The sequence below is a fragment of the Myotis nattereri genome, assembly GCF_964212035.1.
Source record: "Myotis nattereri genome assembly, chromosome: Y".
NCBI classification, from domain to species: Eukaryota; Metazoa; Chordata; class Mammalia; order Chiroptera; family Vespertilionidae; genus Myotis; species Myotis nattereri.
In genome coordinates, this window is record NC_138094.1 from 6,516,915 (window position 1) to 6,533,149 (window position 16,235).

At 45.9% G+C, this 16,235-nt stretch overlaps 1 protein-coding gene across 1 annotated transcript in view; it reads right to left on the bottom strand.

Moving 5' to 3' along the window:
• Positions 1-13,818, bottom strand: part of LOC308512309 (uncharacterized protein) — a gene marked incomplete at both ends in the record, with an annotated part of 71,983 nt that extends 58,165 nt beyond the window's left edge. Inside the window, 2 exon segments of the mRNA XM_081082093.1 lie at positions 13,034-13,146; positions 13,149-13,818. Coding sequence (XP_080938219.1) covers positions 13,034-13,146; positions 13,149-13,818 — 783 coding nt within the window.
• Positions 13,819-16,235: the final 2,417 nt, after the last annotated feature.

Sequence of the window (16,235 nt, forward strand, 5' to 3'; positions counted from 1 at the left end):
TTTACTTCCTTAATTGAGTTTTTTCCTTAATTCTTTTATTGCAATGGTAAGTGGGATTCTTAGTTTATCTTTTTGTGAGTTCATTCTTGGTGTATAAAAAGACAAATATTTTTGGGTGTTAATTTTGTATCCTGATTCATGACCAAATTGATTTATTATGTGCTTTTCCGGTTGGGATGACTTTTATTTCTTCATGTCTGAGCACTATCGTAGCACTTCTTGTGCTATATTCAACAGGAATGGTGAAAATTGGCATCACTGTCATGTTCCGTTCTTTCATGGGAAATGGTTTTAGTTTTTGCCTATTGAGTATGATGTTGCCTGTGGGATTCTCATATATGGCCTTTATCATGTTGAGTATGCTCCCTCTATTACCACATTGCTGAGACTTTTTATCAAAATTGGGGGTTGGGTTTTTTCCAATTCTTTTTCTGTGTCTATAGATATGATCACGTGATTTTTAACCTTCAGTTTGTTTATGAGTTGTATCACATTTATTGATTTGTGAATATCATACCAGCCTTGCATCCCTGGATTATATCCCACTTGATCATGTCATTTGGTCCTTTAATATAATGCTGGATGCGATTTGTTAATACTTGTTTGAGGATTTTAGTGTCTGTCATCATCAGCTATATTGGCCAGGAATTCTCTTTCTTTGTAGTGTCTTTACCTTCTTTTGGAATTAGAATAATGCTGGCCTCATACAAAGAGTTTGGAAGTATTCTTTCCTCTTTGATATTCTGAAACAGTTTGAGGAGTATAGACTGTAGTTTTCCGACTGTTTGGTAGAACTCCCATGTGAAGCTGTCCAGACCTGAGCTTTTGTTGGTTGGAAGTGTTTTGATTACTGCTTCTATTTCATCAGTTGTTATGAGCCTATTCAGGTTTCTTAATTCTTTCTGAATCACTTTTGGTAGTTTGCATTTTTTACTGACTTCATCTATTACATCCACATTGTCCAGCATTTTGGCATATAGTTGTTCACAGTATTTTCTTACAATCCTTTGAATTTCTGTGGTGCCAGTGCTTACTCCTCCACTCTTGTTTCTGATTTTACTTATTGGAATCATGTGTGTTTGTTTCTTAATGAGTCTTGCTAATGGTTTATCAAATTTGCTTATCCTTTCATGGAACCAGCTTTTGTTTTCATTGAATTTTTTGTCTCTGTTATTTTTTCCGCTGTAATCTTTATTTTTTCCTTCCTCTACTTACTCTAGGCTCTTCTTGTTGGTTTCTTTCTAATTCTTCAGTTGTAGGGACAAATAGGTTATTGCTGATTTTTGTTATTTTCTGAGGTAGGTCTATAGTGCTATGAACTTCCCTCTCAGGACTGCTTTTGCTGTTTCCCAGAGATATTGTGTTGTTATTTGTTCATTGTCCTTTTTTTCCAAAAAGTCTTTGATATTTTCTTGATCTCATTGTAACAAATTCATTGTTTAATAGCATGCCATTTAGCCTCTAAGTGTTAAATGTTTTTGGGTGTTTTTACGCTAGTTGATTTGTCATTTCATTCCACTATGATCCAAGAAGATGCCTTATATGATTTAAATCTTCTTGAACTTGTAGGGACTTGTTATGTGTCCTACCATGTGGTCTATCTTTGGGAATGACCCCTGTGCACTTGAGAAGAAAGTATATTCTGCTCTGTTGGGGTGAACGTTCTAAAATGTCAATTAAATCCATCTGATGCAGTGTGTCCTTTAGAGTCTCTGAATCATTATCTTGTCACATGGAAGATCTATCCAGTGAAGTGATAGGAGTGATAAAAGTCTGCTACTATGACTGTCCTGTTTTCAGGCTCTCCATTAAAGTTCCCTGGAAGTCTCTTTGTTTGATTTTTGTTTGTTTGTTTCAGATGTATAAGTAATTCTTTCTGAATCAATTTTGGTAGTTGGCATTTTTTACTGACTTCATCTATTTCATCCACATTGTCCAACATTTTGGCATATAGCTTTGAATTGGCATGTATATACTAGAGGCCCGGTGCACAAAAATTGTGCACTCGGGGGGGAAAGGGGGGTCCATCAGCCCGGCCTGTGCCCTCACGCAGTCTGGGACCCCTTAGGAGAAAATGACCTGCTGGCTTAGGCCTACTCCTGGGTGGCAGAGGGCAGGTCCAATGCCTAGGTGCAGCCCCTGGTCGGGCTCAGAGCAGGGCTGATTGGGGAGTTGGGGCGCCTTCCCCTGTCATGCACAAAGCAGGGCAGATTGGGAGGTTGCGATGCCACCCTCACTTATGCTCAGGGTAGGGTCTATTGGGGGGTTGGGACACCGCCCCCAGTCACACTCAGGGCAGGGCTGGTGGGGAGGTTATGGCTCTACCCCGTACCACACAGAGCAGGGCCCGAGGGGGAGGAGAGGGTTGGAGCCCAGCACCCTGTCAAACACAGAGCAGGGCTTATCAGGGGTTTGAGGCGCCGCACCCTCTCACACACAGAGCCGCAGGGCGATCAGGGGTTGGGGAGCTCCCCCATCAGGCATGGAGCAGGGTTGACCAGGGGGTTGGGGCGCCTTCCCCTGTCATGAAAAGAGCACAGTGGATAGGGAGGTTGAGGTCCCACCCCTTGTTACACACGGAGCCTCAGGGCGATCAGGGGGTTTGGGTGCTGCCCCCTGTCACGCTGATCCCCGTGTGTGCTGGGAGCACTCTCAGCTCCGCTGATCCCGGTGCTGGGAGGCATATTACCCTTTTACTGTATAGGATAGAGGCCTGATGCATGGGTGGGGCTGGCTGGTTTGCCCTGAATGGTGTCCTGGATCAGGGTGGGGGTCCCACTGTGGTGCCTGGCCAGCCTGGGTGAGGGGCTGAGGGCTGTTTTCTGGCCGACTGAAGCTCCCAACTGCTTTTTTTTTTCTGTTTTTTTTTTTTTTTTTTCTGGGCCAGCTTTAGCTCTGGCTACAGCTCTGAGGCCTCTGCTGCTGAAAAAAGGTATCTGGATGTTTGGGTTCTATAATCGAAACAATATATAACTCCAGCTCTGAGATCCCGGGCTCAATGAAAGCACGTTTCTGGGGCTTTGTTTAGCTTCTATATTTGTTACAATTTCTTAAACTGCAAGCTCAGAGGCCGGCAAGGCAGGCTGGGAATGTTGGAGTCCTCTGTCACTGAAGCAAGCAAGCCTCAGGTTAGTTTCAAGCTGCCTGGCTGCCGGCCGCCATCTTGGCAGGCAGCTAATTTGCATATCTCGCTGATAGCCAAAGGGAAGAGTACCGGTCGTATGCTAATTACCATGTTTCTCTTTTATTAGATAGGAGACATATATATATATTCCTGTGTTGGATGAATATTTGTTTCCTATAGTAATATTTTCTGCTGGTTGATTCCTTTGGTATCATGCAGTGACCTTTCTGTCTCTTGTGATGGCCTTTATTAAAATGTCTATTTTTTCTGATATGAATATTGGTACTCCAGCCTTTTTTTCTTTTCACTTGCATGGATATTTTCCCATTCCTTCACTCCAATCCTTTGTGTGTCTTTTGTTTTCAGATCACACTCCTTTAGAAAGCATATACTTGGATCATATTTTTGTATCCATTTTGATACCCTATGCCTTTTGATTGGAGCATTTACCTATTTATATTTAGAGTTATTATTGATAGGTATTTATTTCTTTCCATTTTCTTTCTGTATGGCTAAGTTTCTGTCTCTGTTTCTCCTTCTCATTACAGCAATCCCTTTGCATTTCTTGTAATGCTGGCTTGGTGACAATTTACTCTTTTAGCCTTTTTCTGTCTATGGAGCTCTGTATTTGACTGTCTATTTTGAAGGAAAGAATTGCCGAATATAGTAATCTTGGTCTCAGATCCTTACTTTCCATTAACTTGAGTACTTCATGCCAATCCCTCTGGCCTGTAGAGTTTCAGATGAGATATCAGGACTCATCCTTATGGGGACGACTTTGTAGCTAACAGTTTTCTTTTTACTTGCTGCCTTGAAGATTCTCTCCTTGTCTTTAATTTTTGGCATTTTAATTATGATGTGTCTGGGCACGGGTTTGTTTGGGTACTTCTTCTTTGGGGTTCTCTTTGGCTCTTGACCTTGTGTGGGATTTTTCTTTACCACGTTAGGAAAGTGTTCTGCCATTGTTTCTTCAAAGACCGTCTCTACGCTTTTCTCCCCTCCTGCCTCTTTTGGCACACTCGCTATTCTAATACTGTTATGTAAGTGGTCCTCCTGTTTGTATTATGTCATTTTATATCTAGGACTGTTCTTCTTTTCATAGTCACTATATCTTTTTTCATGCTGTTGAGCTCTTTTACCTTTATAACTCTGAAGTCAGATTCAGATAAATGTCTTCTCTGTGCTTCATCTCCCTCTATATCTGGAGAATTCTCTAGTTCTCTCATTTGGGGGTTGTTTCTTTATTTCCTCTTTCTGGCTTTCTGTGTGGGTTTGTGGTGACGAGTTAGGTAGATCCTCTCAGTCTCTAGTGCAGAACATTGTTAAAGGATGTTTCTGACTAATTAGGTCAGACAAAGACTCAAAGCCTCCAGAGACCTCCTCTGTCTATAGACTGATAGGATTCCAACTTAACTTGCTTCCAAGGCAATGGTCCTCAGGTTATAGCAAAAGTTTGTTTCAACAGGGTGGGGCAGTTGCCTCTGTGTGGAGGTTAAATATTATTTATGATCTCTTAAGTGTACTCAGGGGAAGGTGTTTCCCAGTAGTGTGTGTTAATTGTCTCCCCTCCAGGAAAGGCAAATGTCTGCATGGGAAAGATTTTCTCTGCTGCATGAGGAAATGACTCCTCCCAGGAAACCTGAAGTGTCTGTCTTCTGTGCTGGAATCCTTGACTCCCCAGTTCTGGCTTTTACCCTCACAGCTCCAGTCCCCTTCACCCTCCCTTTGCCAGGGCACAAGGTGTGTGGCTCCACAGGGAAATTTGTGTGCTGACCGTTTAAGAGGATACCTGAATTTCTAGCTGTCTCTCCCTGGCAGACAGTGCCCTGGTGCTTTTCACATCCACAGGGTATATGGGTACCCTCCTCAGTTCTGGTGCTCTCTGCTAGGAGGCCCAGCTTGGGGATTAGACCCAGAGTTCTCAGTGGCAGTTCTCCACAGCTGAGATATCTCTCCGAGACTTCAGTTGCTGTCTGTGGGTGTCAGGCCCGCCCCTTCAAGCCTCCTCTCCTCCTACCAGTGTCTAAGTGGCCTCCACCTTCGGTCCTCGGGTGTCAGGGTTCTCTCCTGTGAGTTTTCCATTGATTATTCAGGAAGTTGTTCTGTATTTTAGTTGGAATATCAGTTTGTTCCTGGGAGCATGTCCCTGCAGCATCCATGATTCTGCCACCATTCTTTTAAATATATTTTTATTTATCTCAGAGAGAGATACAGAGAGCAAGTGAGAGTTAGAAACATCAGTGATGAGAGTGATTCTTTGATCAGCTTTTCCTGCAAGCCCCAGACTGGAGATTGAGCCCACACTCAGGCAAGTGCCCTTGACCTGAATCAAAACTGGGGTCCTTCAGTCTGAAGGTCGGTGATCTGTCCACTGTTCCAAACTGGCTAGGGTTCTGCCCCCTTTTTCAATCTTCTTCAGAATCCCTCTGCATTTTAAAGTCCCTGCTAACATTCTTGTCCAATACGCTCCTTTTTATGTGGAGCTCCTTTTCAGGATGGAGTTGTGCATGAAGGCTCTAATGTCCTGTGAGTGCACATTCTGATCAATAGCACCGTCAGGAAATGTGCACTGAGGCATGCTCAGTAGGCATATAGTAACAGAAACCTGCCATGTATCTTACTGTTTCTGTTTCTGTTTGGATCATGATGGAGCTCAACTAAGGCTCTTGTTTCAAGTAGGGGTAGGCAGGATATACTCTTCATTTCAACCCATGTTATTCTGAGAAACTTTGGTAGTCGTGCCCTACTCTAATATGTATTAGGCCATTAAATTATAAGGCCAGATCTTTTTGTAAGGACAAGGCATTTATTTTTATTGAGTGAAAATTCTAATTAACACATTAATATATAAAGATATAATTTGTACTTCCAACAACCATATATGTATTGAAGAAATATGGAGACCAAATAACTACATCTTAATCAATAGGATACAAGTACAGTAGTTCCTCGCGTTACATTGTTGACACGTTCCTGCAGTGTGATGTAATGCAATATTCACGTAAGTCAGAACCCACCTACATAAGCACGTATGTCACACACAGGGAGCGCACATACACAGCAGTAATGGCGTGCAACAGTTAAAAAAAATTAAAAGAAAGATAACAATTGCTGACCTTTCTTGTGGTAAATGAATAATAAGAAAACATAAAGCACATATGTACATACGTAGAAATGTTCAACCTTTTTTTTTTTTTAATAAATACATGGGGAATGGCAACGTAACCACAAAACTTATGTACTTCGAGTCCAATGTAACCAAAGGAATGTCTGCATTATCACAGCAGGCTGAAAAGTGATCAGTGTGGATTCAGATGTCCTGTTTTTAATGAAAAGAAGGGTGGAAAGGGACACTTGAAAGAGTCAGACACTGAAAGTTGCTAAATCAGAGCGTGCACATAGTTGTGAAGAAATAAGGTAAAAGTGACTTATTCATATTAGTAAAGAGATGTTTTAAAGTCTAACATAGAGACCCTCACTATAAATTATGTTGTAAAATTGAAAGTATTGATAGCATCAGTGTAGTTAAGAAGAATATGCCTCTGCACTTGAATATAGACAAGAAGCCTTCCCATTTCAATTTTGGATGAGCTAGTGAGCAAAGAAAATTAGTGAAAGGCTCACTTAGGGGCATTAGTGGAAAGAATTAGCACTGAAGCATAGTACTGTTTGTGGGACATGTAATAGTTCTCATATTTTGAGGGAGATTAGTGCCCTTCATATAAGCCATTAAATAATACCGCTAAAGAGCAGTAAAATTTCAATGGCCATCATTACCAAAATTCAGCTTATACCTTTAAATTATTCATCATTAGAAGAGAACCATGCTAAATCGGTGATAAATAATAAAATGACTAGAAGCCCGGTGAATGAAATTCAAGCACCGGTGTCATCCCACAGCCTGGTCTGTGCCCTCACGCAATCTGGGACCCCTTGGGAGATGTGGGACTGCCAGGTTAGGTCTGACACCTCCTGAGGGATGTAGCAGTGCACGAAACGGCAGGCAGGTGGGCAGGAGCCCAAGCTGGAGCCAGGTGCTCTGTTCCCACTCATCCAAGCCCCACTCCACCTGCCACCACTGCTTCGTAGCCTTGTCACATAGGCAGCAGAGGCTCAGGCTGTCACAGCTGCACTTTCCAGCCATTAGCCCGCCTTCTGGCTGAGTGATGCTCTCGCTGTGGGAGAGCCTTGACCACCTGGGGGAAGCTCCTGTGTTGAGCGTCTGAGTCCTGGTGGTCGGTGTGCATCGTACCAACCACTCATAATGTCGCTTACGCTTTTATATATATAGATATGTGTGACCAATTTGGCATGTCCTGGCCCAATAGAATATTAGTATTCACGGATGATATCTTGCCACTATTAGAATACCAGTGGCCAGGTGCATGGATTTGGGCACATTGAAAGGAGATTAATTAGAAGAAATATTTTAGTACTGCTATTTGCCCTTTCTCTATAATAGCAGTGTCAACCAAATTCAGATTGACAATGACGATTTGAAACACATGCATGCAATTGGCGCCAGCAAGAGCTTCAAACGTATGGCACATGCACGAGTCACCTTAGCCATATAAATGTGTGTGTGTGTGTGTGTGTGTGTGTGTGTGTGTGTGTGTCTTTAGATAGATAGAGAATAAACTTGCTTAATTAGACCTGCTTTCTGATTTAGCTCAACTTTTTCCAACCCATTGAATCACCTTAATTTCTCTTCCAGGTAATTGTCAGCAACACAGCAGTAAATGTCAACACAAAGCACATTATTATTGTAGTTCATGCGGGGAGAACAACGGGTAAAATATTTCACTGCAGCAGTGTTTGACTTCATTCAGCACAGTGAGAAAACCTGAAGTCATTTTCAAGTTCCACCATTTCTTCCTTCTTTTCAGTCAGGTCAAGATTCTAAGCTTTCAAAATCTCCTTTTTCTGGCTAATGAAGAGATAAGAGGATACCTCCGAGTTACCATCTACCTACACCAGAGCTTTGAGTGAGGGGCGGGGTTGCGCAGGGTGACACCCACTGCCGCGTCCGTGATTGGAGGAGGCTTTTGAGGAGCCCAACCAGAAACAGCAGGCTGGGCCTGGCCAGGTGCCTTCTGTACCACATGTTCACATGACCAGCGCCTGGGCATGAGCCCAGTGTGCACCCAGTCAGCACACCAGGGCCTGGTTGCATGCACCAGTGAGCAAGCACCTTGCCTGGACTCAGCAGGCTCTGCACCACCTGCTCCATCACAGCACCAGTCTCAGAGCCAGGGGGCATCCAGAGTCAGGCTGTGTTGGGAGACTGAGGGGCTCTTGGGGGCAGTGCGCTTCCTCTCAGTTCCACTAGGGGGCCTTCAGCTGCAGGGCGCCTGAGGATTCACAGGGGCCCCAGGGCCATTGCACCAGGAAGGACAGGGCAAGCAGGATGATCCAGGAGGCTTTTAGCTTCACCTCAGTGCAGGGAAGTGGTGATACCCAGGACACAAGGGCAAAGGAAGTTCAGAGGGCAGCTTTGGGGCTGGAGTGGGAGGACTTCATGCAGGTGGGGGAGACTGAGACCCTGGAGCTGAGGTTGGACACAGGCCAGGATGTTGGGCTTGATCTTGAGTGCAGGAGAGGGGAGGACTGGGTGGCTGCAGAGCAGTGTGTGCAGGGAGAGGAGAGTGAGGTGCAGCAGGGAACCCAGAATGAGGAGCAAGGGGAAGGCAAGGAGGGCCTGTGGGAGGAGTTGCAGGAACAGGCTCAGTTTATCCTGTGGACAGAGGGCCTTCTGCAGGTGGTGCCATGGCAGGCCAAGTGGGCAGGTGAGGAGGTTTTCCCAGATCTGCAGGTGGGGAGGAAGGAGGAGGTGGTGAGTGAAGAGCTGAGGCTGGAGGCACAGGATCCAGGTGACCCGCAAGGGAGTGACCACCAGGAGGAGGGGTGGATGGAGGAGCAATTAATTGCAGGGGAGCAGTTTGTCCTGCAGGGGGGGGTGGGGATGCACCATGGAGGCAGTGGAACAGGTGGGAGAGGTGGAGCCTCAGTCCAAGGCCAAAGCAAAGCCAGAAGAAGAGGAGCCAGTGCAGCAGGAGCAGGCCCAGTCAGGGCCCGGCGCCAAGTTAACCTGGTCACCTCTGGAGGTGCTCCAGGCCCTTCAATTGGAGATGGAGCCCATGAACGAGCAAGTCAGCAGGCCTTCTCTCGGCTCAGGTGCAGGACTCGGCAGAGGCTCAAGCCCTATTTCAAACGGAGAAGCCTCAATATCCGGCGCATCCCTTGGTTCTGGCTCACAGCTGTATCCTTGAGGGTGGAGGAGCAGGATCACAAGGAGCATGGGAAAGTGCAGGAGAACGGTGTAAGCGGGGATGGTTCCCCTAGAAAAGAACATTGAGGACAAGCTAGGGGCAGTGTGCCCCGGTCTGGCCCAGGACCCTGGAGACACCCTCTGTCTTGTACAGGCACCATAGAAGCATTACCAGGGGGTCCAGGGGCAGAGCTCCAAGGCAGAGGCACGCATACACCAGGGGCTGATGCCCACAGACAGGGCTGTGTTGCACGGGCTGTTCTGGAACTATCTAACGCTGCCTTACAGGCCGTCTCTATGTCCAATTCCTCAGTCAGAAGCAGGAATGTGTGATGTGCAGCCTGTCAAGCCCTCAGCACAAAACAGTCCGGTGGGCATCAGGGTCTGTCAGGAAACAGAGTGGTGCTGTGCCCCTTTCTGCCATTTATGTGGAAGGAGTGGCCTTAAGTGAAGGAGAGGCCAGGCCAGGCTGCTCTTTCTAGCTGGTCCATGCCCAGCTCCCAGGTTGCAGGCTCCTTGACCCAAAGCAGTTTGTCAACCACCCAGAGTTGTCGGCCATGATCAGCGTCCAAGATGAAAATATGCTCGGCCATGTGATTGATTTGAAGGTAAGTGCACCTGCTCCAAGGAGTAGTGGAGCCAGGTGAGGAAATGGCCTGTCCCTGAAAACAGCTACAGGCGGCAGCACTGGGCTGCGATTTTACTCCCTGGATCCACTTTCCTTCTGCAGGTGAGGGAAGTCAGGCATCCCTGGGGTTGCTGCACCATTAGCCTGTACTTCCGCAGGAACCCCTACTTCCGCAACCATGATTGTGAAGGAGTATCTCATCACCCTCACAGGTAAGAGGAGGCTCCCTGCATGGGCTGCAGCTGGTGGTGGGCAGGGATGGAAGGCGATGTACCCAGCTTCACAAACCCCTCTCCTGCAGGATACAGGTTGTCCCGTGCCACTCCCATTCAGTGGTACCAGCATTGTGAAGGAGAAATCTACAGACACAGGCTCCAGGACAGCAGCGCCAGCTTCTTCCACTGGTTCTCTGACCACAGTGTGACAGCATCTGGCAGGATTGCTGAGGTGGGATGTCGCTGGCCATGCCAGCATACAGCTTCCTGTGTCCGCCTGCTGCTTGGGATTCTATTCGGGTCCCTGTGCTCTCCTAACCCAGGTCTGTTTGCCCTACCAGATCATCAGCAAGGACCTGTGGCTCAATCCCCTGAAGTACTATGAGAGGATGATGGCCCCTATTGAGCGGACAGGACAGGTGAGGAGGGGCTGCCTGGGCTCTCCCCTGGTGTGCTGCCAGGTTCCTGGGCCATTATTTTTCTCTCACAGGGACACCTGGATGCTGGGAGGGAAACAGCCTGTAACACCAGGGCCGCAGGGTGTGTGCCTGAGACAGGAACTACCAGTACAACAAGGGCAGTGCAATTCCAGCTCAGGCAGGGGGGCTTAGGCAGGAGGAGGGAGTGTGCATGTCCACTGTCATTCAGAGTCAAAGCAGATTACCTCAGCCCCTCCTCTGAACTCTCCCTCTAGGCCGCCCACAGCACCTTCAGGCCTTTCCACCTGCCCCTCAACAGGGGCTGCCATGACATGTTCTTCCTATACTCCTTTCCACAGGTGTCTGTGAATCTTCCTCATGCTGAGGCCTAGGCTGCTGCGCTGCCAAGCCACATTGCCCTGTTGCTGCTCACCACCATCTCCTATTTCCCCAGGGTCTCCTCTTCCTCCTGGGGCCAGTGGGATCGGCCTGCTCCTTATCAGTATCTTAGGGGGCAAAGTGTGGGCCACAGAGCTGGAGGAATCCTTGTTTTGCAGCCTTGTCAGAGGTTCTTCAATCCTTTTATCCATTTAGGTTTTCCAAGGAGAATACCTCATTTGTTTACCCTCCCTAACTGGAAAACAGGGCAGCATGCCATGATGAAATAACACACTGCTTCATTTTGTATGCAGTTCACTTCAAAGACTTCATGCACATATGGTCATAGACACCCTGGGAAATTTAGGGCCATGAATATAACTCACCATCCAAACAGACTGCTTTTCTGTGTTTGTAGTAAAATCAGACAAGAAATCCCATGTTGCAGAACACTTTCTTCTGAAAATTTTTTGTAATGTTAGTGTTTAAGGTTTTACAAAAAGTAATATATATGTCTCTTTCTTTTTTTCTACTGACCTTCCCTCCGGCTTCCTCTATCTCTAGTCTCTTGTTCTTGTCACCCACTCCCAGTGTCTTGCCTCTGTTGGTCCTTTGGTTGTGCTTATATTCTGAATATGTTAACAATACAATATGTAAAATTTAAACATTTAAGTATATTGTAATTTAAATCAGCACTTAGGAAGCAACCTTGTACAATTCAAACCTTGCCTCCAATCCTGAAACTTCATAATGGTACCTACAATTCTTGATGCTTCCCCCAAACCTACCATTTGCTTTTATTCATTTTTAAATAACAGAAGCCAAATTCCTTACAATAAAATATTGTCTGTACCTTATCATTTTTATTTTCAGTGTCTAATTCTTCTGTCACAGGCGCTTCCCCTCTGACTCCCCGAATGCCCAATCAGGTGAGCTACTGTACTGCATGATTCACTCTCTCTTGCATACATGGTGTATCCTATGATCGCCGCCAGCACCACACTCAGGACCTCTTACAGGGGTGTCCCATCGGCTGTTGCAGTAAATGCAGTGCCCCCATCATACCCATCTCCTGTGTGGCTGTAATAATCATCACAGGAACTGGGCCACCATAAGTCAGAAGGGGTCTTCATGGTGGGGGTGCCCACTTTTTTATTGGAATGTTGATCTTCCTTTTGTTTAGTGGATGAGTTCAGTATGAATTTTGGAGAATAGGTCCTTATCTGATATAACATTGGCAAATATCTTCTCCCAGGCAGTGGACTTCCTTGTTTTGTTGTTGTTGTTGTTGTTGTTGTTGTTGTATTTGTTGGCCGCTTCTTCTCTGCAGAAGTGTTTTGATTTGACGTCGTCCCATTTGTTTCTTTTCTCCTCAGTTTCCATTGCCCTAGGAGCTGTATCAGTAAAGGTATTGCTGAGACAGATGCCTGATATTTTGCTTCTTCTAAGATTTTCATGGTTACCCACTTACTTTTAAGTCCTTTATTCATTCCCAATTTATACTTGCGTATGGTGTAAGTTGGTGGTCTAGACTAATTTTTTTTGCATGTATCTGTGCTAAAAGTCCAACACCAATTATTATTATGTTTTTATTTTGGCTTTGTAATATCTTCAATGAAACAAAATAAAATTTCCTCTATGTTAATTGAGTCATACTTTCTCTAAATCTGGCCTTTAAAAAAATCCCCTGGGGCAGAGTCCCATGCGTTCTTTGATTTTCCTTCCACTGATCCCAAACCTCGGCTGTAGTCTGCGTCCTTTCAAAGGACAAAAGCAGACCCGGAGGCCTCAGAGCTGCCCGCAGCACCCTCATGCCCGCGGCACCCTCCTGCCCGCGGGAGGTGCCCATCCCCATCTGGACCTTGGCTGCCAGGGAGAGTCAAAGACTGAGAATCAAAGTGGCAGCATGTCATCGCCTTCACCGGCCTGTCTCCAGCAGCACAAAACCAGTCCTCCCTGCCAGTGCTCTTGGGACCGGCCCTCAGGGCGATGTGGTGGCGCTGTCCCCTGGCAGCCGAGTGTCCCAGGCTTGTCTTTGGGGATCTCTGAGTCCATGGTATAAATGCGAGTGAGATCAGACACAATGTTATCAATGATTGGCTTGGTAAGGTCGCACTAAACACCTGCCACCATGGCTTCTCGGCCATGGCCTCAGCGGGCACCTGGACCCCATAGACCTGCAGGGCCAGGTGGAGCACCGCCACCGCTATGTGCTGAGCCTGGAACCGGAAGCACAGCCCCCCGCGGTAGCTGTCCCGCAGCAGGGCCCAGGCAGTGACGGAGATGGGGGTCCGTTGCCAGCTGTAAGGATTCAGCCAGTTCTTGAGAGAAATCAGGTAGTGGAGCAGGTACCTGTGTGGGTGCTGAAAGGAGACTTGGAAGCACAGTACACGCAGCACAAGGAGCTCGCACTGCACAATGCTGTCCCGGATCACCCAGACTAGGGAGTCCATTTCCAAGGGCTCGCTGCCCGGGTGGAAGTACCTGTTGGACACGTTGATGATGTCACGGGTTCGCAGGGGCTGTTCTTCCACTTTGCCAGCCAAGTAAAGGGCAGACATGGCGACCAAGTAGGGGTCATAGGCGTCCAGGTTGATCTCGCAGAAGAACTTATGGTAAATGGCACAGGCGGTGGCGAGGGGAATGGACTGCATCCCTAGCTTGACACCTGCCTCCATGATGAACCTTCTCACGCGGAAGTGCACCCTCGCCTGGGGTTCCGGCCACCCCTTGGCGCCTGGCGCCGCGTCCTCCTCTCTGCAGCTATCCAGGCTAAGGTCCTCCATGGGGCCCTGCTGGGAGGCCCCAGACCCCGCGGGAAGGGCAAGAGTCTCCAGTGCAGAGTCCTAGCCCAGTGCACAGCCGCCCTGACGCGCCCCGCCCCACCGGGCCCCGCCCCGCCCCGCGCCGCCCCACCTACCCAGCCCTGCCTAGGCCTGACTGCCATCCAATTTCCAACACCAATTATTGAAGAGACTGTATGACTCCATTCTATGCTTTTGCCTCCCTTTGTCAAATATTAATTGAGCATAATGGTTAGGGTCGACTTCTATGTTCTCTGTTCTGTCCCATTGGTCTTTATGTCTGTTTTAGTTCCAGTAAGAGGCAGTTCTGAGAATGGTGGCTTGTAGTATAGCTTGATATCTGGTATTGTGATCCCTCCAAATTTGTTCTTCTTTGTCCAGATTGCTGTAACTATTTGGGGTCTTTTCTTAAATTCATAGGAATTTTTGGAAACTTTCTTCTAGGTCTGTGAGATACGCCATTGACATTTTAATGGTTAATACATTAAAACTGTACATTGCTTTGGGTACTATGAACATTTTAATGATGTTGATTGTACCAAACCATGAATATGGTATGTTCTTCTATTTGCTTTAGTCTTCCTCTATCACTTTTTTTCAATTTCCTGTAGTTTTCCAAGAACAGCTTTTTACCCCCTTAGATAAGTTTATTCCTAGGTTTCTTAAATTTTTGTTGCACTGCTAAATGGCATTTTTGTTTGTTTGTTTCTATTTCTGAGCTCATTATCCGTGTATCAAAAAGCCATAGAATTCTGGGTGTTAATTTTGTACCCTGCTACATTGCCAAATTCATTTATTAAATCTCCTAGTTTTTTTGGTGGAGTCTTTAGGTATTTCTATGGACAATACCATGCCATCTGCGAATTATGACAGTTTTACTTCCTCTTTTCCACTTAGCATGCCTTGTTTGACTTCTTCTTGTCTGACTGCATTGCCTAGCACTACCAGTATTCTGTCGAACAGAAGTGGTGAGAGTGGGCATCCCTGTCTTGTTCCTCTTCTTAGAGTAATTGTTTTTGCCCATTGAGTATGATGTTGTCTGTAGTTTTGTCACATAAGGCTTTTTTAATGTTGAGGTATGATCCCTCTATGCCCAGTTTGCTTAGAGTTTTTATCAAAATTGGGTGTTGGATTTTGTCAAATGCTTTTCCTGCACCAATGGATATGAATCTCTCTCAATTTGTTTATGTGATGCATCACATTATTGATTTCTGGATGTTGACTCATCCTACTTCCCCAGAATATATCCGCTTTGGCATGGTGTATGCTCATTTCAATGTAATGTTGCATCGCATTTGTTAGAGTTCTGTTGAGGATTGTAACATCTATGGTCATCAGAGATATATTGGCCTGCATTTTTCTTTCTTTGTGTTTTCTCTATCTGGCTTTGGGATTAGAGTAATGCTGGCTTCATAGGAAGTGTTGGGAAATGGTACTTCCTTTGAATTTTATGGAATAGTCTGAGGAAGAAGGTTTTAGTTTTTCTTTGAACACTTGGTAAAAGTCCCTGTGAAGCTGTCTTGCCCAGGCTTTTGTTTGCTGCAAGTTATTTTTGTGACTGCTTGAATTTCCTGAGTAGTTATTGGCGTGGTCCTATGTTTTATTCTTCCTAACTGAGTTTAGGAAGATTGTATTTTTCTAGGAATATGTCCATTTCTTCAGGGTTGATCAGTTTGTTGGAGTAGAGTTGTCCATAGTATTTATTTACAATCCTTTTTATATCTGTGGGGTCTTTTGCTATTTTGCCTCTTTCATTTCTGATTTTGTTTACTGGGGTCCTGTTGGTGAGCCTAGCTAGAGCTTAGTCAATCTGGTTTATCCTTTCAAAGAAATAGCTCATGTCTTTATTAATCTTTTGTGCGGTTTTTGGTCTCTATGTCATTTATTTCTGCTGTGATGTTCATTATTTCCTTCCTGCTGCTCAGTTTGGGCTTAGCTTGTTGCTCTCTCTAACTTTTTAAGTTGTGGGGGTTAGATAATTTGTTAACTGTTTTTCTTGTTCTTTGAGTTAGGCCTGTAATGCTATGAAGTTCCCTCTAAGGACTACTTTCAGTGTGTCCCATAGATTTTGGACTTTTATTTTTAATTTTCATTTACTTCCAGGATGATTTTAATTTCTTCTTTAATCTCTTCGGTAACCCAGTTATCTATCTTTGTACATAAAAGCCCTGTGACCGGAATGGCAGAATGACCAGAATAGCTGGTGGCTATGACTTGCATTGCAGCAGCCAACCAGCCTTATCTGGGCCCCAATCGGCCATATCCCTGACCAGGCTTGCTTCCCATCTGCCCCCAATCCCCCATTCGGGGCAGGACTGATAAGCAAACCACTCACAGCCTTTCCCCTGGTCAGCCCCACCCCCTATATGAGCTAACGCCCAGATTGGAGGCATGGCCTT